The sequence below is a fragment of the Heterodontus francisci genome, chromosome 14, assembly GCF_036365525.1.
Source record: "Heterodontus francisci isolate sHetFra1 chromosome 14, sHetFra1.hap1, whole genome shotgun sequence".
NCBI classification, from domain to species: Eukaryota; Metazoa; Chordata; class Chondrichthyes; order Heterodontiformes; family Heterodontidae; genus Heterodontus; species Heterodontus francisci.
In genome coordinates, this window is record NC_090384.1 from 41,950,606 (window position 1) to 41,975,453 (window position 24,848).

Consider the following 24,848-nt stretch of genomic DNA (forward strand, 5'->3'; position numbering starts at 1 on the left):
CTTTGGGACATCCTGAGATCATGAAAGGTGTTATATAAAAGTCTTTCATTTTTTTCATTCTTCCAATCTTCATTGTGCCTATGCTCCTAGAGTACACTGTTCCTCCACTGTTGCTCAGGTGTGCCATCTCTCTCCCTCCACTCTATCTTGGGCATGCTACTGTGGGGGTCCATTAACTTAAAAAGTATGATCTTTTGCAACTCATTGATAGACGTGAGAAGGTGAACCACACTGGCACCTTGCCCTTGGCCAGTGCTCAGTATGACCATGACCTTCCTGCATTATTTTTCCTGATCTGCTTAAAATACCTCCTTTCCTCTTCCACCAATCCCACCCCCACCCCTGCCAATAGAGATTCGTGGTTTTATTAGAGCTCAGTTAAACTATTTTAATAATATTTTGTTCACGTCAGTAAAATAGTAATTCTGTTACTCCTCCTAGTGTTTCATCCCTTCTGTTTGAATGTAGCCCTTTCTGTTGCTAAATCCAGCCTTGCTATCAAGTAATTTTTCAATTTAAAAAAAACTATGGTTTCATTTGCCAACAAAGATTTAGTTATGGTGGATTGAGTGGATCATGCTAAGGGATCACGGCGGGGTACTGCTTGCCAAAGTTATAGAAGCAGCACTAATGGTATGAAACTCTCCTCTTTGTCCTGCCCTCCTCAGTCTTTGGTTATATCAATTCTGTTCATGTTCTTGTGTTCTGAGTGTTTGATATCACCTGATCAAAGACCATATGGGAAGGCTGCATCCTGTTTTGTTTGGAATAATTATTTTCTGCAGTAGACCTATTATTAATGAGATGCAGAAAAACAAAATTAAACAATTTAAATAGAAAAAGCACTCTAAGCAATGGTTAATCATATCAGGACTGAGCGTCTGGAAAGAATTAAGTGTTTGGCTACATTCAATCTACCCAGAATAACTATTGAGACATTGCAATGTATGTACATGTTCTCTTCAAGTGTTCTTTTGATCTATATGTGTCACGTGCGTGCTCTCTGCCACTCATTCAGTGTCAGCCATCCCTCAGTTGGTAGCACTCTCACCTCCTGAGCCAGAAAGTTGTTCGCTCAAGTCCCACTCCAGACCTGAGCACAAAAATCAAGGCTGACACTCCAGTGCAATACTGAGAGGGCAGATGGGGCCTCAGGTTTAATGCACCGTCAGAGGAGACATGAAACCAAGGTCCTATCTGCTCTCTTTAGTGGAAGTAAAAGATCCCATGGTACTATTTTGAAGAAGAGTAGGGGGGTTATCCCAGTGTCCTGGCCAATATTTGTCACTCAATCAACATCTCAAACAGATTATCTGGTTACTATCATTGCGTACAGCAGGTTCCCACAAATAGCAAAATTGGTTGCCTTGTTTCCTACATTACAACAGTGACTACATTTCAAAAGTACTTTGTTGGCTGTAAGCACTTTGGGACATCATGTGGTTGTGAAATGTATAAATGCAAGTCTTTCCTCCTTTTCACTCTGTCTGACCATTAACAGTCCTTATACTTTATTCATTTTGCTGAGTTGAGTAAGCATTGGGAGGCTTCACTCTCTCCTGTTCACACACTGATTTATTTTTGATGTAATTGTATTGAAAGTTCCTTTTCCAGATTGCAATAACTATTAACTCTGTCTTTGAGCTGCTTCTCTATCAATTGGGGATCCATGAAGAGTTAGTACAATGAGCCTCCCTGAAGAATACAGAAGTCATAATCCATTGAATATTCTATCAATTATGAAGCAGCTTCTAGTTTTTAAAGGCTTGTTTTTGTTTTCTGGTCAGGTTAGTGCAGAACAGGTAACAATGAATGTATAGACCATTGTGTATGAGCTGAATCAGTTCCTGTCACAGTGAGAGGTTCCTCAACACCAGTCACTGTCATGATGTGTGTGATAATTTGAACGCAAGCTATGAAAGAAATTGGGTAAGATTTTATTATACCAGAATTTTGTTCATCATTGTTTATTTATTCTATTTTTAAAAAATTCTCCCATATTTGCCAGACTTCTTTTGTGTGAGATTATAATCTTCCATCCGCTGTCTCACCGTCAAAGTCTCCCACATTTACAGACTATTTCAAGGTCTTTAGATTTGATAGAGGACTTTAATTACAACTTTGAATATTACAATGGCCCCATCTCCAAAGTTTTTTCTCATTCCCTCAAGGTAAAGGAAGAAAAAGCTTGCATTTAGAAAGTGCCTTTCATAACCTCAATGTCCCAAAGCACCCCACAGGCAATCAGATATATTAATTTTCTTAAACAAAAACAAGAAATGCCAGAAATACTCAGCAGGTCTGGCAGCATGGAGAGAAGCAGAGTTAACATTTCAGGTCAGTCGCCCTTCATCAGAACTGACACATATTAGAAATGTAAAAGGTTTTAAGCAAGTAAAGTGAGGGTGGGGCAAGAGTTAACAAAGGAGAAGGTGTTGATAGGACAAGGTCACAGAAGGTCATGGAACGAAGGCAAATGGTATGTTAATGGTGTGCTGAAAGACGAAGCATTAGAACAAAGAGGGTGTGAATTGACATTAATTTTCTTACCTACTTTGAAATGTGTCATGGGATCTTTTATGCCCACCTGAGTGGGGCAGTTTAATGTCTCTAATCAAAAGGTGGGACCTCCAACAGTGAAGTGCCAGCCTGGATTTTGTGCTCAGATCTCTGCAGCAGAGCTTGAACCTGTGACTTTCTGACTCAGAGGCAAGCATGCTACCAGTGAGCCAAGGCTGACACTTTAGACCTGAAAAACTCAGTCAGGTGGGCTGTGAAGAAACGGAGAGAGAAAAAGTAAAAGAAGAGCACAGTACATTCATCAGTGTGTATTCTTGACTGTACAGGGGAGACCAAAACAGGGTGAATCCAGCCCAATAACTGCATTTATCAGAAGTATAATCCTGACTGCCCTGACGTTAACCACTTTGACTTCACCACCCATTTTTACTCTGGCTTTTCCACCTTTGGTGCAATACAAATTTCATCAGTGTATCTCCTTTTTCTTTTGGGCACTCTTCAGCCCTCTAATATGAATGTAGACATTATTGACGGTTGTTGCTCTTCTTTACATTCATACATTGTCATTTTTTGGAGCTATTCACCTGTCCTAATCTATTTTGACATTCTGCTTGAGATGTACTTTTTGTTCTCTGTTTCCAATTTAAAAAAAATTCAGCTCAAGCCTACTAAAATCATGAGTAGTTCCTCTTTTAACATTAACATTTGGCATATTTGTCCAATAACCTTAGAAGTGGAATACAGACTTTGCTTTATTTGTCTCTGCTATAAAGGGACTAGCATGTCTTCATTTTCCAGTGCTCGGACCTGTTCCCTTTCTTTTTTAAATGCTGGAAGACTTGATTTGTATGTCCAGCACTTTGTTTTATTTCAGATTTCCAGTGTTTGCAATTTATTTTTTATGTAAATAGACTAATGCTACTTGACAGTCCTTCCATCTCGTGACAGACACAGCTTGTTTTTTTTTCAAATGCTTTCCATCTCTTCGCCCGTCCCCCCCCCCCCCCCCCCCCCCTTTAGTGTATCTCTCAGTCTGTTGCTTTGTCGTTATCACCCTGTTCAAAGACTCTCTGTGCTGCTCTCTCTTTCTTGCCCTTTTTGTCCCCCTCTTAAAATTGGGGTCCTGGACAATAGGTTTGGCTAGAAATTTGACTGGCGTGGGCCACAGTTTGGCAAGAGAGGAGAAACAATTCATAATACCAACTACCTAAAAAAAAAATTTCTCCAAATGCTTTTGCATCAATACAATTTTAAATCTTGCAATATAAAAAAAATGCATATGGAATTTCCCCAGGAAATGCTGTTTACATAAATCAAAAGGCCAAAAATTAGGGTGTGCTGCACACGATGTGTTTATTTCAGCTATCAGGTTCCAGGATCTGTTCACACCATCTGAATACAAGCAACTATTTCACGGTGTCTAATGCAGAATCTTGCATAGGTGCTGATCTTCTAATTGCTGCTTAAGGGAAACATTCTATTTAGGACTAGCAGCTCCCAACTAGAGTCTAGAGGGAAGGAAAATTGTGCCATGTTTTTGTGGCAAGCATTTCCTTTTTGCATGCAAATAAAATGCTTTAGGTTACTGTTTCACAGAGGGCACAGGAAACATTGGTTAATCATTTGATTATTGCTATGAAATGGCTTTCACTAAACACTCCGAAAATGAGGGTTCGCTTTCAAACAGCTGCCACAATGCAACACCTCCCCTCCCCGTCAATCAAGATCAATGGTGAGATCCTGGAAAATGTGGACCATTTTCCTTAACTTGGGGGCTTCCTCTCAGCAGAGGCAGACATGGACAACGAGGTTCATCATTGTCTCTAATGTGCCAGCTCAGCCTTCCGCCCGCCTACTGAAGAAGAAAGTATTTTGAGGATCAGGAACTCAAACCGGAGGCCAAGGTCATGGTTTACTGGGCACAGTGACCCCTGCGCTTCTATATGCTTTGCAGGTTTGGATAACCTAACAGCAGGTACCTCAAAGCACTGGAGAAGTACCACCAGAGGTGCCTCCGCAAGATCCTCCAAATCCAGTGGCAAGAACAGCAGTCCAACAGCAACGTCCTCTTCCAAGCCAACCTGCCCAACATCGGGGCACTAATCGCCCGAAACCAGCTCCAGTGGGTGGGACATGTCGTTCTCATGCCTGACGCCAGACCCCAGAAGCAGCTATTCTACTCAGAACTTGATCGTGGCAGGAGACTCCCAGGAGGACAGTGGAAACACTTTGGAGATGTCCTCAGTGCATCCCTGAAGAGATCAAACATCCCCATCGACTGATGCTATCCAATATGTTGGTCATTGAGTGTGGTTAGGATTGGGTTTCATTGTCATGCTCCACAATTCAAATATTTTCTCATAATTTTTGGAGAATGGCCTTTTGAATGAGTTACTCGAGGACAACCAACACTCATGGAAAGATACACCAGCAGGAGTAAACATCTTTAGAAGAGGAGGGGGAAAACTGGGAAATAAACATTAATGGCTGTTTCATGAAGGGTGCAGCACTGGACTGCACTATTTGACTGGCTTTTCTGTCAACAGTCCCTATTAATATTGCTTCCGATGTAACTAACAATTCCCATGAAATATTCGTTATGATCTCCGGGCTGTGAGTCACAGCGTGCCAATCAATTTTTAAATTCGTTCTTGGGATATGAGTGTCATTGGCAAGGCCAGTATTTATTGCCCATCCTTACTTGTCCTTGAACAGATGGTGGTGAGCCACCTTCATGAACCGCTGCTGTCAGTGTGGTATAGGTACACCCACAATGCTATTAGAGAGGGAATTTGACCCAGCAACAGTGAAGGAATGATGATATATTTCCAATCAGGATGATGTTTGACTTGGAGGGGAACTTGCAGATGCTCCCATGTGCCTGCTGCCCTTGTTCATCTAGGTGGTAGAGGTCACACGTTTGGACGGTGCTGTCAAAGGAGCTGCGAGTATGACCATATTGGGTTGTTGCTTGACTAGTCTGTGGGACAGCTCTCCCAATTTTGGCAGACATCCTCAGATGTTAATGAGGGGGACTTTGCAAGATTGACAGGACAGGGTGTGCCTTTGTCTTATCCAATGCCTAGGTTGATGCCGGGTGATCTGTCCTGTTTTATTTTTCTTTGACTTTTCCATAGCAGATTCAATACAACTGAATGGCTTGCTAGGCCATTTCAGAGGGCTGTTAAGAATCGACCACATTGCTATGGGTCTGGAGTCACATATAGGCCAGACTGAGTAAGGATAGCAGATTTCCTTCCCTAAAAGGCATCAGTGAGCCAGATGGGTTTTTAGGACAATCCAGTAGTTTCACAGTCACCATTACTGAGATTAGCTTTTTAATTCCAGATTGGGGCAGCACAGTAGCGCAGTGGTTAGCACTGCAGCCTCACAGCTTCAGCGACCCGGGTTCAGTTCTGGGTACTGCCTGTGCAGAGTTTGCAAGTTCTCCCTGTGACCGCGTGGGTTTCCTCTGGGTGCTCCGGTTTCCTCCCATATGCCAAAAACCTGTGGGTTGATCTGTAAATTGGCCATTGTAAAAAAGAAATTGCCCCTTGTGTAGGTAGGTGGTAGGAGAATTGAGGGAAGGTGGGGATGTGAAAGGGAAAATGGGATTAATGTAGGATTAGTATAAATGGGTGGTTGATGGTCGGCACGGACTCGGTGGGCCGAAGGGCCTGTTTCGGTACTGTATCTCTCTATGACTCTATTTGTTTAATTAATCTGCCGTGGTGGGATTTGAGCTCATCTCTACAGACCATTTGTCCAGGCCTCTGGATTACTAGTGCAGTAGCGTTACCACTATGCTATCATTCTCTCAAAGTCAGAGTGAGTCCTTCATATATCTAAGTATATAAGAATACATCAAGTCCAAGAGCATTATATCTGACAACAGCTCAGGTCTAAAACATTCTGTGTGTCAACCAATTTGGATCTTAGTTTCTTTTTGGTTATGGTGAAACTAAAATACAGAGTGCCTCACTATCTTGAGTAATGTCTATGTACTTGCTTTCTCGGACTCTGATCCTTATCATTTCTTCAGTTAACCTACTTCATTAGATCCTTTCTGTCTCCGTGCAGCTCTTCCCGCTCCTGCTGATGGCTTTTTGAGTGAGGGTTTATTATTCCTAAAATGCACTCCCACTTGATACATTGTCTTTTAAACTCTGATCAGTTGATATCACACAAGGAACAATAGCTGTGAAATACACATTGAGTTTCATGGGCTGCCATCACCACTTACTAAAGCATAGCAAGGCTAAGCCAACAAAATGGAGCCAACAGTAAGAGAATCATAATGAGGGTTCTTGTCCTATCCGATGACTCAAGTGGTTAAAGACATCATCCTGTGCGATCTTGAGTCATACGGACCAGGAAGGTCCCATTCCCATCCATGGTCTGCCTTTATTTAGCTGATGTCAGCTGCAATAGCACTAAAGACAGTAGAATTAGTATTGGCACCCAGGGTTAGTGAAGGGTAAAAGTAATCAGTGAGGTTTTATGTTCCTAATTGCTATCTAGTGACTCCAGCTGGAAACTGTGCTTGTGTGATCATCGGGTGAGAACAAAATAAGCCTCAACTCCAATGTTCAGTTTAGGTTCACAATAAAAATGATTATTGGACAAAGTACCAAGGAACTGGCTGTTGGTGCCTATGGAACTGTAATCCAGGAAGAGCAGGGACTTCAGAAGAGGGAAGTGAAATTCAAAATGATCTAACTTTTTTTTTCTCTTTTTCCTCATAGGGCATCATCACTGCTGATTGTAAGTATCCTTTTTAATTCTATAAATTACATTTGTTTATTTATTGAATCCGGTAGGTACATGTCAATGTTTAAATAAATACTCTCAAAAGCTGACTAATAGCCCAAGCAAGTTGACTATTCAAACACAATCAAAAATTGAATAACAGCCTCCATATAAGTCCATGATCAGGACACTTCTTTACAGTGACAGAATAAGTTCAATTATCTTTTGTTACATGACATTTTAAGACTTTTACCACAGGAACAAGAGTAGGCCATTCAGCCTCTCAAGCCTGTTCCACCATTCAATTAGATCATGGCTGATCTGTTTCTTAACTCCATCTTACCACCTTCGTTCCGTAACCTTTATTACCCTTGCCCAACAAAAATCCATCAATCTCAGCTTTGAAATGTTCTCACGCTGGCTCATCTCTTTCACTTCACACTCTTCTGTTTATCTCTCCACTTCTTGGTCTCTTTGTTTCTGTTTACCCCTCTCTTATACTTACCCCTCTCCTTGCCCAACCATCAGGCAATGGTGGAGAGCCTGACTTAGAGGCAGACAAAGGAACAAATTGGAGCCTGGAGCAGACCATCAGTCCTGTTCCAGCATTCAGTTATATCATGGCTGATCCACATCTCCACTCCATTTACCTGACTTTGTTCCATATCCCTTAATACCTTTACCGATCAAAAATATGTCCATCAGATTTTTTGAAATTTTCAATTGACCTAGCCTCAACAGCAATACATTTTGCAGCAAGCAGAGGGGTGAAGCATTAAGCAAGAATCCAAGGAGGTGTGGAAGTTGATCCAGGAGCTTCCATAGGATTAGAAGTGATCTAGTAGCATTAAATTGGTAAAGAATTGACCTGGAGTCAGTGAAGTTGATTGCAGAGGATGATGGGTAATTGGCGATTGATCCAAGGGAAGGAAATGGGTGAATGAGAAATAAAAAGTAAATATATAGCATGCAGGATGCTTGAAAGCTTTGGGAGTTTGAATTCTGTTTGTTCTGTTCTATTAGTTGTTCATTACTTTCAATTTAAATATTTCATTATGAGCTACGGCTTAAAAACATTCTAAAGTCTAAATATGTTGCAATGAATGAAACTATAATATTTAGCATACTTTGAGATTACCTTCTTAAGTACTCAGGCCAGCAAAAGCTATTAGTGCCATCTAGAGACAGAAGTAACCTGGTACTTGCAAAGGATTCACTGACACCTGCTGGATCTACAACAACTTACGCTCATGAAATAGTTTTGTATTGTTAAGCTTTGTTTTCGACAAATTAATTGGGAATTGTGCAATTATTGGAAGTGGAAGTAATTGTGAAGAATGTTTATCTCAAAAATTTCACTCTTACTGAAGGTTTGGTTCCTTCACCTTTCCATCCAGTGTTACCCTTAAAGCTTTGCAAATCCTGCAAAAAAAGCCTCAAAGTTGAGCAGAAAAATAAAGTTGCAAATGGTTCTGAATGAGCCTGGTTAAATATAGATGCATGGTTGGTGTGGTGGGAAGAAGCAGGAGTGCACAGAACAATCTAAGTATTCCTATCAGCTTTCCTTTCGACCGTCCTTCCACTGCCAGAGACATCTGAATGCCTCTTTTGTTGCAGGTGTTCTGTCTGACTGGCAAATCAAAGGTAGAAAAGCAGGAAAACCTATGGCACGACTGAACCCAATGATGGCTGGTGCAGCCCAGCCCCCAATAGAATGGAAGATAAATTGGACTATTCCAATGTTCTCCTTGCATCCTTTTGTAAACCTGAGCTCATCCAAAACTCTGCTGCCTGTATCCTAACTTACACCAATTCTCATCACTCTTGTGCGCATTGACCGATATTGGCTCCTGGTCCAGTCATGCCTCAATTTTAAAATTTTCCTCCTTGTTTTCAAATCCTTCCATGTCACATTCCTCCCAATATCAGTAAATGCCTCCAGCCCCACAATCCTCTAAGATCGGTGAGACAAACGTCAGTGGTTGGGAAACTATTGGAAAAAATTCTGAGGGACAGGATTCATCTCCACTTGGAGAGGCAGGGATTAATCCGGGATAGTCAGCATGGCTTTGTCAGGGAGAGATCGTGTCTAACTAGCTTGATTGAATTTTTCGAGGAGGTGACTAGAGGTGTAGATGAGGGTAAAGCAATAGATGTAGTATACATGGATTTCAGATTTCCAGCATCCGCAGTATTTTGCTTTGATTTCAGTAAGGCTTTTGATAAGGTCCCACATGGGAGATTGGTTAAGAAGGTAAGAGCCCATGGGATCCAGGGCAATTTGGCAAATTGGATCCAAAATTGGCTTCGTCGCAGGAGGCAGAGGGTAATGATCGAGGGCTGTTTTTGCGATTAGAAGCCTGTAACCAGTGGTGGGACCCTTGCTGTTTGTAGTATACATTAATGATTTAGACGTGAATAAAGAAGGTATGATCAGTAAGTTCGCAGATGACACGAAAATTGATGATGGTGTTGTAAATAGTGAGGAGGAAATCCTTAGAGTACAGGGAGATATAGATGGGCTGGTAAGATGGGCAGAGCTGTGGCAAATGGAATTTAATCCTGAAAAGTGTGAAGTAATGCATTTTGGGAGGACTAGCAAGGCAAGGGAATATACAATGGATGGTAGGACCCTAGGAAGTACAGGTCAGAGGGCCTTGGTGTACTTGTCCATAGATCACTGAAGGCAGCAGCACAGGTAGATAAGGTGTTAGGAAGGCATATGGGATACTTGCCTTTGTTAGCCGAGGCATAGAACATAAGAGCAGGGAGGTTATGATGGAGCTGTATAAAACGCTAGTTAAGCCACAGCTAGAGTACTGTGTACAGTTCTGGTCACCACACTATAGGAAGGATGTGATTGCACTGGAGAGGGTGCAGAGGAGATTCACCAGGATGTTGCCTGGGCTGGAGCATTTCAGCTATGAAGAGAGACTGAAAAGGTTAGGGTTGTTTTCCTTGGAGCAGAGAAGGCTGAGGGGGGACATGATTGAGGTGTACAAGATTATGAGGGGCATTGATAGGTTAGATAGGAAGAAACTTTCTCCCATAGTGGAGGGGTCAGTAACCAGGGGGCATAGATTTAGGGTAAGGGGTAGGAGGTTTAGTGGGGATTTGAGGAAAACATTTTTCACCCAGCAGATGGTTGGAATCTGGAATGCACTGCCTGAAGAGGTGATGGAGGCAGGAACCCTCACAACATTTAAGAAGTATTTAGATGAGCACTTGAAATGCCATAGCATACAAGGCTACGGGCCAAGTGCTGGAAAATGGGATTAGAATAGTTGGGTGCTGGATGGTCAGCACAGATACGATGGGCCGAAGGGCCTATTTTTGTGCTGTCTAACTCTATGACTCTATCACTGTGCTCCTCCAATTCTGGCCATTTGCACATCCCCAATTTTCATTGCTCCATCATCAGTGGCTGTGCTTACAGCTGTCTGAGCTCGAAACTCTGGAATTCCCTCCCTATACCTCTCTGCCTCACTATCTTTCTTTCCTCCTTTAAGACACTCCTTAACACCTATCGCTTTGACTAAGCTTTTTGTCATCTGACTGAATATCTCCATATATGGTCAGTGTCAAATTTTGTTTGATAACACACCTGTAAAGTGCCGTGGAACATTTCACTACATTCAGGGTCGTGTCTTCAATTGCCTTGGCTCTAAGCTCTGAATTCCCCACCTTTACCTCTATACCTCTCTCACTCTGCTTTTAGACTCTCCTTAAAGCTACCTCTTTTGTCATCTGACCTAATATCTACTTGTCTGACTAGGTGTCATTTTATTTGATAAAGCTCCTGTGAAGCGCCTTGAGATGTTCTACTACATTAAAGGCATTATGTAAACGCAAGTTGTTTTTGTTGAAAAGACTATGACATATCCAAGATGGGGGTTCATCAGGAAGCCTCGTCAACCCATTTCCCTCGCTTTTTTGGGGAGTTATGAAGCCTTAGATATTTTTTTTTACAGCACTGAAACAGGCCCTTCGGCCTACCGAGTCTGTGCCGACCATTAACAACCCATTTATACTAATCCTACACTAATCCCATATTCCTACTATATCCTCACCCGTCCCTATATTCCCCTATCACCTACCTATACTCGGGGAAATTTATAATGGCCAATTTACCCATCAACCTGCAAGGCTTGTGGGAGGAAACCGGAGCACCCGGAGGAAACCAACGCAGACACAGGGAGAACTTGCAAACTCCGCACAGGCAGTACCCAGAATTGAACCCGGGTCGCTGGAGCTGTGAGGCTGCGGTGCTAACCACTGCGCCACTGTGCCACCCTATTCTCTCAGGAAAAACTGGTGCTGGTCATTCCTTTAAGTGGCTCACCTGTCTGATGTGTTCACATTGCTCAATATCTAATTATACAACAGCATAACACAGGGATGTAACAATAGCACCCCCTTGTAATCTGAATTGGACATTGTGTTCTGTCAGATACAAGAGCCTCAATTTATATAAAGCAGCTTTAACACAGAAAAAATTCTAATGTTCTTCATTGGAAAAGGGCACATATCAGACGTGGAAGTTAGGAGAGATTACCAGAAACATAGACAAAAAGAATATAAACTGCTTTTAAGGGGAGGGGAGAATGATGGTAAAGTATGGAGGTTTAAGGAGGGCGATTGAGAGCATAATAAAGTGAAGGGGGAATGAATAGAAGGTCAAAGCCAGAGGATGAACGGGCATGGGCAGGAACATAATGGCAGAGGTTACAGAAGTAGAATTGCATGTAGCCATGGAGGGATTTGTAAATGAATATGAAAATTTGATTTCAATGGATTGATGGACAAAGACTGAATGGTGATGGGTGAGTGGGACTTGGTAGACAATAGGATGTGGGTCAAAGAGTTTTGAATAAGTTAGAGTTTGTATCGCGTGGAACTCAGGAGGCTAGCAAGAGCGAAACTGGATTTAACAAAAGTGTGAATTAGGATTTAATTAAATTGTGCAAATCTCTTCTGTTTTGCAGCTGTCTCAGTAGAAAGACTTAGATAAAGGAATTCAGAGAAGTGGGGAGATAAATAGTTTTGTAAAAAGAAAAAATACTAAAATACTGGAAATACACAGCAAATATTTTGGGTGCAGACTCTTTATCTGAAATGTTGTGAAATTCCAACAGTTCTATGTTGGTCAGCTGGTTTATTGATTTGGATGGGATGTTGACATGGTAGCACTTATCTGAACTCTGGTGAGCTGAACTCTTGCTGGTTGTTGTCAACTTGCAGGTTATGTGCTCACTGAGCTGTTCGACATCTCCATTTTGATGAGTGTTGGAAAGCTGTAGGGAATCATTGGCTCATGACTTTGCGTTCCTAACTGATTCCTGGGACTTTGAGATCTTAGAACCTTAAGGAGTTGAGAGTGAAGGAAGTAAATGACCAAGGAGATGAATTGTCAGTCAACCGCATAATGCAGGTCTTGAGATCATAACATTGCAGGCGACATGATGTTTTTGTTTTTGAATACAGCAGTTACCTGAAGAGACACTCCATTTAAAATGAAGAATCTGTTTCATCTGTCATATTTATTTTGGGGTTTATGAAGGATATATTTCTGTGAAGTGAACAACATTTTTACAATACTATCAATTGTGAAGGTTTAAAACATTTAGTTACATGCGATGGTTTTATTGATTTGTATAACATCCAGTTTTGTTTTTAACAGTTGTTGCCAAGCCTGGCGATATTGTGGTGATGCACATTACCAGCACTTCCATCTCTCTGAACTGGAGCAGACCTGAAGGCATGAATAACACCTCATATAATTTCAGCATTACTTACAGTTCTTCTAATGGACAAGATTCAATTACAGAAACTACAAACTTCACCACAATAACTGGCTTACATCCTGGAACCAATTATACTATTGCTGTAGTAACTGTTGTTAATGGGACAAAGAGTGATCCTGTGATTAAATCTGTATTCACACGTAAGTAAACACAGTGGTCTTGAGTTTCCGTTGGGCCCAGTTTTCCGATTATGCTTCTAACACTGCGCTGGTTTTGCCTTGGTGAAGCTATGACCATTTTTTCAGGCAAACTCAGTATAAGCTCGAATGCAAAATCTCCCACGTATCAGGAATCGAACGTAATGGGTTTGTGACTGAATCAGGCCCATGAGGCCTCCAGGTGCTAGGGTGGGATAATATAAAGGTAAGGGGAACAAATATTCCTTCAGAATAATGCGAAGACCACATGTAAGCAGCACTTTTGTCTTTCTTTAAAATAATTGATTTCTGCAGCACCAGGGCAGGCCTGTGGCTTCAGTTGACTGCTGTTCAGATTATTAATGCCAAATTCATGTGACCACAGGTGTCTGTGAGCTTGAGAATCTGGGCACAGTGTGACGAGCACGACCCCCTCCCACCCCCACCAATGAGTGCAATCTGTGGAAACTCCTCTTTCTGACCGGAGGGTGTGTCTAGTTTTGTAGGTGGTGACTAGTCTGGAAAAAAGGACTGTTGAAGTAGTGTGAAAGATATTTGAGCGTAATAGGTAGTATGGGCACAACTTGCTGACGCTTAATATTCCACAGTCTTTTGCTCTACTTGATTTGATTCTGCCCGAATTAAACTGTTCAACAACCATCAACAATACTCCACCTGAGGCCGAACTAGTGTCTTATACAAGGTAAACATAACTTCTTTGCTCTTGTACTCTATGCCCCTATTAATAAAGCCCAGGAGAGTGTATGCTTTATTAACCGCTCTCTCAACCTGTGCCACCTTCAATGACTTATGCACATATACACCCAGGTCCCTCTGCTCCCGCACCCCCTTGAGAATTGTACCTTTTATTTTATATTGTGTCTCCATGTTCTTCCTACCAAAATTAATCACTTCACATTTCTCTGCATTGAACTTCATCTACCTGTCCACCCATTCCACCAACTTGTCAATGTCCTTTTTGAGTTCTTCACTATTCTCCTCGCGTTCACAATGCCTCCATGTTGCGTATCATCCGCAAACTTTGAAATTGTGCCCTTTACACTAAGATCTAGGTCCTTTAATAAATATCAGGAAAATCAAGGTTCCTCCAGTGCAAACCTTCCTCCAGTCTGAAAAACATCCATTGACCACTACTCTTTGTTTCCTGTCACTCAACCAATTTCGTATCCATGTTGCTACCATCCCTTTTATTCCATGAGCTATACATTTGCTCACAAGTCTGTTGTGTGGCACTGTATCAATTGCCTTTTGAAGGTCTGTGTGCAGCACATCAACAGCATTGCACTCATCAACCTTTCTATTACCTCCTCAAAAAAACTCCAAGTTAGTTAAACATGATTTTCCCTTAAGAAATCCATGCTGGCTTTCCTTGATTAACCTGCATTTGTCCATGTGACTATTAATTCTGTCCGGAATTATTTTTTCTAGAAGTTTCGCCACCACCAAAGTTAAACTGACTGGCCTGCAGTCGCTGGGCTTATCTTCACACCCTTTTTGAACAAAGGTGTAATGTTTGCAATTCTCCATTCCTCTGGTACCACACCTGAGTTTAAGGAAGACTGAAAAATTATGGCCAGTGCCTCTGCGATTTACACCCTCACTTCCCTCATCCTTGGATACATCTCATCCAGTCCTGGTGCTTTATCTACTTTAAGTACAGACAGCCTATCTATTACTTCCTCTTTATCAATTTTAAACCCTTCTAGTGTCTGAATTATCTCCTCTTTTACCATTGCCTGGATTGCATCATCTTCCTTGGTAAAGACCGATGCAAAGTATTCATTTAATACCTCAGCTATGCCTTCTGCCTCCCTGTGTAAATCCCCTTTCTGGTCCCTAATCGTCCCCACTCCTCCTTTTACCACCCTTTTACTATTTATATGTCTATAGAAAACTTTGTGATTTCCTTTTAATGCTAGCTGCCAGTCTCTCTTCATGCTCTCTCTTTGCTTCCCATATTTATTTTTTCACTTCCCCTCTGGACCTTCTATATTTAGCCTGGTTCTCAATAGTATTTTCTATCTGACATAAGTACACTTTTTTTCTTCTTTATCTTGATCTCTACCCTTTTGTTATCCAGGGAGCTCTAGATTTGTTTGTCCTACCTTTCCCCTTCAGGGGAACATACCTTGATTGTGCCCGAATTATCTCCTCTTTGAAGGTAGCCCATTGTTCAGCTACCGGCTTTCTTGTCAACTTTTGACTCTAATTTATTCCCCCTAGCTCCATTCTTACCCCATTGAAGTTGGCTTTCCACCAGCTAATTATTTTTACTCTGGGGTGCTCTTTGTCCTTTTCCATAGTCAGCCTAAACCTTATGATACAATGATCACTATCCCCTAAATGCTCTCCGACTGATGCTTGATCCACTTGGCCCTCCTCATTCCCAGGAACCAGGTTTAGCAGTGCCTCCTTTCTCATTGGACTAGAAACATATTGCTTTAGAAAATTCTCCTGAACACACTCTACGGACTTTCCTCAAGAGTAACAGGGTTCCTTCACAGAGAGAGGTAACAGTTTTTGGCCTACCTCTCTGATCTCCATGCAGGTCAAAGCCAAATTTCAAATTCTTTGTCCAACTCACTGTTTTTTTTAAAGGGTCCAAAGTGAAAGCAAAACCTTCCTAAGCCGATAACATGACCATACATAGAGTCTCCCGATCATTCGAAGTGTTGCTCGGAGGAGGTCAGAACTCCTTGCTGGTTTCCTCGAAATTGCCTGCTTTCCTGTTCTTGTATACAAAGTCAACATCCAAAAATTTCAACTACTTGCAGCTGTCAATATCCACTGTAAAATCCTTTTTCAGTTTTTTTTTTTAAAACACAGAATTCTAAGATTTTAGTACAAAAATAAAACCCTTGTGATATTGTGACGTTCTTATTAACCCTGGAGCAAGGTATACATATGCTGGTGGCAGAAACACATCAAGCAAATTACATCACGAGAACATCTCCTGCACGTAGGAGTGTATGCAATTCTATGGGCTCAGACCTCGTGAAATTTTGTAAGACTTTAGTTGATGGGGGAAAATATGTGAAACCTATTCTATCCCTTTCCTGCAGTATGAATCATAGAAATCTGATAGAGGTTTATGGGACAGAAGGAGGCCATTCGCTGCTCATGTCCATGTCAGCCAAAAAGAGTTATGCTGATAAATTCCACTTTCAAACTCTTGGTCCATTGCCTTGTAGGTTACAGCACTTCAAGTGCATATCTAAGTAGTTTCTAAATGCGTTGAAGGTTTCAGCCTCGACCACCCTTTCAGGCATGAGTTCCTAGCCCCCACCAAACTCTGGGTGAAACAAACACCACCTCCTCTACACCTCTGTAATCCTTCTACCATATCCCTTAACTCTATCCCCCTGATTATTGACCTGTCTGCTGGGGGAAATTGGTCCTTCTTATCCACTTTACTTAGGTCCCTCAAAATTTTATACATCTCATATCTCCCCCTCAGCCTCCTCTGTTCCAAAGAAAACTACCCCACACGATCCAGTCTTTCTTCATAGCTAAAATTTTCTTGGCCTTCATCCTTCATCTCCACTTTCTCTAGTGTGACCACATCAATGTACTGATCACCATGTTGGAAAACTACTGTCCTGCAACTACACATACATTAATCCAGGGATGGCTTTTTGTACAAGTCCCATGCTGGGTATGCGTATTGGTTACCCAACTGAAGTGATTAACTTCCAAAGAACTACTTTACGCAGTGGGTGGTGATGGCCTGGAATTTGCTGCCCGTAAGGGTGGTGGAAGTGGAGACAATCAATGACTTCAAAAGGAAATTGGATGGCCATTTCAAGGGAAATGGATTTATAGGACTACAGGGATCGAGCAGGGGAGTGAGACTGACTGGATAGCACCGTGGAGAGGTGGCATGGACTTGTTGGGCCAAATGGCCTCCTTCTGTGCCATAAATGACTCTGACGCTAAATGGGTCATAAGCTATGTGAATTAGCTCAAGAAAAATGCAAACTAGCTTTTTTTATTTTAAAAATTGGAAATAAATGAATCTTGAACCAGGTGCACCCTTTGTGTACCAAAACCCTCTTGCCCAACCGCTCTTGAGTTGCAAACACTGCATGTTACACTGCGTGCAATTCTGGTCGCCACACTACCAGAAGGACGTGGAGGCTTTGGAGAGGGTACAGAAGAGGTTTACCAGGATGTTGCCTGGTCTGGAGGGCATTAGCTATGAGGAGAGGTTGGAAAAACTCGGATTGTTTTCACTGGAATGACAGAGGTGGAGGGGCGACATGATAGAGGTTTACAAAGTTATGAGCGGCATGGACAGAGTGGATAGTCAGAAGCTTTTTCCCAGGGTGGAAGAGTCAGTTACTAGGGGACATAGGATTAAGGTGCGAGGGGCAAAGTTTAGAGGGGATGTGCAAGGCAAGTTCTTTACACAGAGGGTGGTGAGTGCCTGGAACTTGCTGCCGGGGGAGGTGGTGGAAGCAGATACGATAGCAACGTTTAAGAGACATCTTGACAAATACATGAATAGGAAGGGAATAGAGGGATATGGGCCCGGAAGTGCAGAAGGTTTTAGTTTAGGCAGGCATCAAGATCGGCGCAGGCTTGGAGGGCCAAATGGCCTGTTCCTGTGCTGTACTGTTCTTTGGTCTTTGTTGAGGATTTTAAGCTTTTGATACCCGAGTTAAACAGGCTAGCTGTTTTGCATGTAAACAAGGTTTCTGTAAAACTCCAACAGACGGAGGCATGCAGAACTTAGCGAAGTCACCAATGTAAAATGTAATTAGTATGTAGTTCCGCAGAAGGAATCCAAACTGTATTAACTCCTATGAAGCATCTAGGATCCATAGCACATGGAGAACAGTTTGGCCATTTTTTCAAAAGATATGAAAAATGCCTCTACCTGCCTTTCCCCGAACTTAGGAAGAGCCTGTATAAATTTAAACAACTTCTCACTGGGTCCTGATCTAAACTCAGATTCTTCCTGATCTGAATTTTCCCTGGATTCACGACTACTCTTTTCTTAGTTCCATCTCTTTTAACTTAAATTCCCTTTCTTCTCTTTCACTTTCTCTCTGAAATGCTTTCCCTTTCTCCCTTTTCTCTTTTTCCAATTCAAGTTTTCTTAATGCTATTGCTCTTTGTTTTTCCTTTTCCTCTTTTTCCAGTTCAATTTTTGTTAATGCTATTGCTTTTGCTTTTTCTTTTTTTTTCCAGTTCAAGTCTTTTCATTTCGAACTGAATTCCAGCAAATCCAACGCATCACTCTCTGACCAACTACCTTCATGTCTCTCGTATTCCCTTTCTTGTTCCTTGTATTGCCCTTCATCTGTATTATCATCATCATCATCATCTTCTACTAATTCCAGATGTTCAGTATTATGTGAATTATCTCTGCTTTTTTGGCACCTGATTTCAATTCCAACCCCAATTTCACTGCCAATTCTTTTAATTTCTTCTTAGTTAAAGTTATCAAGTCACACAGGGAAACATTCTGCTTTCCCAAAAACTCTTGTACAACCACTAATGCCATTACAGTGGTCTAGACTGTACCTTATTATACAAGAGACCTGGTTCTTTTAATTTCTTTGTAATTGGTGTCAGATTTAGATCCTAACAATCAAGTTTCCAGTGGAAATGATCACAGACTCGAGAGCAATTAATATGCCGAACGCAGGACCCCAATTTAAATGTTATCCCGGCGCAGTGGTTAGCACCGCAGCCTCACAGCTCCAGGGACCCGGGTTTGATTCTGGGTACTGCCTGTGTGGAGTTTGCAAGTTCTCCCTGTGACCGCGTGGGTTTTCGCCGGGTGCTCCGGTTTCCTTCCACAGCCAAAGACTTGCAGGTGATGGGTAAATTGGCCATTGTAAATGCCCCTAGTGTAGGTAGGTGGTCGGGAATATGAGATTACTGTAGGGTTAGTATAAATGGGTAGTTGTTGGTCGGCACAGGCTTGGTGGGCTGAAGGGCCTGTTTCAGTGCTGTATCTCTAAATAAAGATAAAATAAAAATAAATAGATGAGTAATTCGTATGATTCCAAATGCAAGCCTTCCAAATTAGTCTTGATTCTGATCCCAGACGCGAGCCACCAAATTAAATATGATTCAATTGCAAGCGAGCCCCCAATTAAGAAATGATTCAAATCCCAGACAAGAAACCCAATTAATATGTTACGACCGATAACTCCAGTCAAAATCCCCAATCAAAATATACGATTCTGATTGTGGTGCGAGAAACACACTGTTCATTCAATCCCGTCCCTCCACAAATCACCTAACATATCATTTTGAACATTCCAAATTAAAGGAAGACCCAGCCAAATTGTCCCATCTATTAACCCCTGAATGAGGCTAACCAAACCAGGTGTCTTTAAATCAACAAGTTAACACTTTAATTAGGAAAACGAAATTCTTAAACACTACAAAGATACAAACAACATTTAAAATAGAAAAATTAAAGTCCTTGCAAATTTACGCTCCTGCCGGAGGTGATCTGATGAGAAGTAAAAAGGTTCTTCAACAGTAGAACAGTCCATGGTCTAATTTCAGCAGTAAGTGATGCTTTCCTTCTCCGGTGATGACAACAGTAGATCAATAACTCTCAACCATTTTCAATAGAATCAATCTGGCTTTAGCGTTTTTGAGGGATAACAGATTGTCACAGTCTAACTTCCCTCCTTCAGTTTAAATTATCAGAGATCTCTGTTTTGGCTTGACATTTTAGAGTTTTGAGAGATAATAAATAAACAATCAAAATTATCTTCCTTCAGTTTAAATGGGCTGAGAGCACTTCTTTCAGGTGCTAACACACAGCTGTCTGTCTGTGACCCCTGTCAGAACAGGTTGCACTATGAACCAATTCAAAAGTAAATTGTAACAAATGTATCTCTCGACGCTCCGTCCAAGGCAATGCTAATGCACCCTTTGAATCACAGTCCCCGAATGGCTGTATCCAAGGCAACAAGAATGCATTCTTTGACTCAGTCTTTAGAGCTTGCTGCCTTAAAGCAGTACAGCTCTTTTTCCAGCCTTAAACGCACACAGCATTCTTCCGGTGAAAGAAAACTACAGGATCTAAACAATGACAACAGGGCTTCTATAAAACTCAGCAATGGAATGTGGCGTGTAGAACTGACCGATCTCTCTCTAATGTAAATGTAATTTTACTATATATTTCCGTGGAATGAATCTGATCTGGATTAACTCCTATGATTGATGGATGATCCAGAGCACAGTGGAGAACAAAATTCATCCCATTCAATTCACCTTTGTCCGACACATTTGTTTGTATCTTGTCAACTCTCACTGTAAAGAACAGTTAATCGAGCCTGTAACTTGAAAATGATTGGGAAAAATTCAATTGCAAAATGTGTAGGGTTGTTTCATTGATGAAGATGGTTTGCAGTGCTAAAGTCATAGCATTTTACATGAACAACCGAGGGATTGTCAGTTCTTGCTGTTTGTGTAAATCTTGCACACTGCCATGAACACCCTGTCCAGCCTCGGCAATATTGGAGGATTTTGAGATGCTATTGATGACTGACATATATCAGTCAAAAGAAGGAGGTTCTTGTTTTTTCCACCTGAGTTTAATTTTGGCTCCCTAATCCCATGGATATTTATATCCCCAGAGTGGACAAATTGCTTTTTCATCTTTTTGTCAGTTGGGAGCATTTGTTGATTTGAGTTTGACCCACAATTTGGATGGTTTTGATGTGTTCAGTTCAACATCATGTTCTTTTGTTTTTGTGTGTAACTTTCTTCTAACAGTTCCTTCCAAACCTGGAGCAATTATAGTGACGAGTTTTACCAACAGTTCAATCTCCCTGAGCTTGGGAAAACCTACAGGAATGAATGTCACTCAATACAACTTCAGCGTTATGTACAGTTCTTCAAATGGAAATAGCTCTTTCATTGTACCTACAAACTCCACTACAATAACTGACCTAGACTCTGGAACCAACTACACCATCACTGTGACTACCATTGTTCCCGGTGATGTGAAGAGTGAAGCTGTAGTTATAAACCAATTCACAAGTAAGTGAGGCACCACTCTGCTGTGGAACTCTATCTTAATGGACTGTGTGCGTGGATAGATACAACCAACAAATGGTCTGTCCTAAAGGAATTGAGAATCCTAATGGTCTGGAATGGCTCTGATGGTTTTGATGAGAAGTTATTGAAAGATGCAAGATTGGTATTGGTGGGATCTTGGTGAACTCTGTTACTGACTGCTGTATAGTGTAGCTGGTTTATTGTCAATCTTACACACACAAGTGAACATTTTGTGTAAATGGAACATTGTTGAGAAAGTTGATAACATAGAAGTGGAATACATTTCATGTGTTGTGCAATATTTGGTGATGTTTCTTTGATCAAGGCATTTGTTGGGGAATTAGGTGCATTGGGAGACTCACTTAGTGATTCCATATATGCGGTAAGTTGCATTAAATTTTAGTAACGAACAGGTTGATGGGGTAACAGTTGGTCAATTTCTCACCAATGTACCATAGGATCCATTGGCAGCCTGAATATATTTGGCACAGAAGACACTGCCTGTAATTGTGCCATGATGTCAGCAGTCAAACACAAAAATGAGATGGAGCAGAAGGGGTGTGATAAAGGTGCTCTTGTGTGGATCCAGCACTGTTGACTTCATCAGTTATTGGGCAAATGAAAGAGTAGAATATCAAAGTTGTCAACACGAGAGACAAGACTGGGGTTGGACATGAATAGACCAACCAGACAACTTGTTCATCTTTTTGACTTGTGGACTATTGTTGATGATTATGGTAATTGGGACTGAGGCAGGAGTGCAGAAGGGAATGTTAGAAGATGATTGAGCGTAGTTGCACCATTTTAACGGATTATCTTGAGGAAGTAATAAATATCCATAGTGGTTGTGATTGTTATGAATGCCAGTTCAGCATAGTGGAAAGAAATTGGCAGGATATGGATTGTCTCTGCAGAAGTTATCATGGATCATCGACAGCAATGGAGCAGGAGACAGTGTGAGGTTGATGTTATTCTGAGCATCTCATTAATATTTGCAGAACCAAATCATGTGACCAAGGTAACCCTTCTAAATCGCACCACCACTTCAGTTACTCTGAGTTGGAGCCGTCCGTTCAACCATAAGCCTGAGTACAGGTACAGAGTGGAGACGACAGGAATTCCACCTTCAAATAAAACTGTTGCTAATGAATCTGTTACCGTGGCACAGCTGAACCCTGGGACCGAATACACGTTCAATGTGTTGACACTGGCAGCAGATGATACATCAGCAGAACCGGCCACAGTCTCTTTTACAACAGGTAAGAAAGCAGATCAATGTGGACTTTGGTTTAATGATAGTTCCTCTAGGCCCATGATAGATGGGTAAAAGTGAAGGGAGTCTCTTCTTACTCAATCTCAAGTGTTTCTTTTATTCATCTGATGAGATGTGGGCTTTGTTGGCAAGACCAGCATTTGTTTCCCATCCCCAATTGTCCTTAATGATAGTTCCTCTAGGCCCATGATAGATGGGTAAAAGTGAAGGGAGTCTCTTCTTACTCAATCTCAAGTGTTTCTTTTATTCGTCTGATGAGATGTGGGCTTTGTTGGCAAGACCAGCATTTGTTTCCCATCCCCAATTGTCCTTGAGAGGGTGGTGTTGAGCTGCCTTCTCAAATGGCTGCAGTCCATCTGGTGCAGGTACACCAACATTGCTGTTAGGGAGGGAGTTCCAGGATTTTGATCCATCGACAGTGAAGGAATGGTGATATATTTCCAAGTCAGGATGGTGTGTGGCTTGGAAGGGAACTTGCGGGTGGTGGTGTTTCCACGTGTCTGCTGCCCTTGTTCTTGCAGGTGGAAGTGGTTATGGGTTTAGAAGATACTGTCAAAGAAGACGTGGTGAATTGCTACAGTGCCACTGCCTGTCAGTGGTGGAGGGAGTCAATGTTTAAGCTGGCAGATCAAGCGGGCTGCTTTGTCCTGGATGGTGTTGAGTTTCCCAAGTGGTTGGAGCTGCACCTGTCCAGATAAGTGGAGGGTATTCCATCACACTCATGATTTATGCCTTGTAGATGGTGGACAGGCTTTGGAGAGTCAGGAGGTGCGTTACTCGCCGCAGAATTCCCAGCCTCTGACCTGCTCTTGCAGCCACACTACTTATGTGGCTGCTCCAGTTCAGTTTCTGGTCAATGGTATCCCCAAGGATTACCAAATAACGGAAGAACCATGAACAGAATGGAAACGTCAAGTTGAAAATTCACGCTGACCGATGTAAATAGTCTCTCAATCTTCTAGTATTGAGATTGAAATGATGTTGCATATCATCTATGTTAGTAGGCGGAAAGGGCATAAAGCTACCTTTATTCCATGCTTGTCAGCTCTGTCAGCATGGTGGTGGAGGAGTTACTGTGTACTGGAGTGAAATATGGACTCTACAAAAGTGTGGAAAGGGAAGCCTGTGGAGAATTAGTGAACATATTTTACTGATCAAGATGTAACCTGTGCTGACATGGTAGCAGTTTTGGGAACCCCGAAGGGTGCCAACATCCGGATCCATGTGTCTATCTTGCTTGCAGTGAGCATCCTGTTCCGAGCAGTCCCGTATCTGTCTTGTTGGAGGATGTTGAAAGTTTTATACGATCACAAACTCCAAGCTCTGCGAGTAAATTGTTTGAATTTGGAAGCACCAGATAACAGCTTAAGATTTCTGGCACTAAATGTATGATCGATGTATAGTTTTGAAGTGGGCAACTTGCATACACTGAATTAATGAATACAATACATCTGATTATTATGTCCAGTGACCAGCTTTCACCGCATATCAAATATCCAGTAGCTTGCCTCTGATAGTTTCTTCCAAGTTAATATCGATGAAGTGTGGTCGTGGTGGAAAGGGAATGCAGTAAGATTGGCTACATTTGGATCAGCCATTTATGGGTTAGAAGAAGTGGTGGTGCATTACTCTGAGTTTGATCTAATTCCCAACACCTCATGAATGCTTGTTGAAGCAAGCCTGGTACTCAAGGTGAGGTCAGTGAATTCGAACACCTCATCAAGAATGCTCAGCTGGGGCAGACCATCCACACCAAAGCCTGGGTACAATTAGAGCGTGGAGATGAGGAGAAGTCAAATAAATGTTTTTCTGATCAATCCATTTTTGCGACATTCTTGTCAACTCTGGAACAAGGTACACGTTCAGTGTATCTAAACTGGCTACAGAAATAAACCATGCATATTAAGTCACTTGCTCCTTCCTACAGGGTGGGGGGGGGTTGTACGCAATTTTGTTGGGCCTAGGTTTCAGGTGGGATTTTGTATGCCCTTAGTGGATGGGTGAAATGTGTAAATTCTATTCTCAACCTTCCTGTGTTATAAATCATAGATAGTCCATGGAAATCTTCAGCATAGGAGGAGGCCCTTCAGCCAAAAAAGAGCTCCGCTGTCTCCTCCCACTTTCCGGCTCTTGTCTGTAGCCTTGTAGGTTATTGCACTTGAAGTGCACTTTGAAGTTCTTTATAAACGCAATGGGGGTTGCTGCATTGACCACCCTTTCACGCAGAGTTTTCTAGACCCCTACCAAACAATGGGTGAAATAGATTTTCCAGAACTCCGCTTTCTTTTTCATTTGTTCATGGGATGTAGG

At 41.8% G+C, this 24,848-nt stretch overlaps 1 protein-coding gene across 2 annotated transcripts in view; it reads left to right on the forward strand.

Annotated features, from left to right (window-relative positions):
• The window catches only part of ptprja (protein tyrosine phosphatase receptor type Ja), a 192,527-nt gene that overhangs the window by 48,612 nt on the left and 119,067 nt on the right, over positions 1-24,848 (forward strand). For both annotated transcript variants that reach the window (XM_068046060.1, XM_068046059.1), the window contains exons 2-5: positions 7,266-7,284; positions 12,950-13,213; positions 20,981-21,247; positions 22,264-22,524. In XM_068046060.1, coding sequence (XP_067902161.1) covers positions 7,266-7,284; positions 12,950-13,213; positions 20,981-21,247; positions 22,264-22,524 — 811 coding nt within the window. The remainder of the gene's footprint in view (positions 1-7,265; positions 7,285-12,949; positions 13,214-20,980; positions 21,248-22,263; positions 22,525-24,848) is intronic.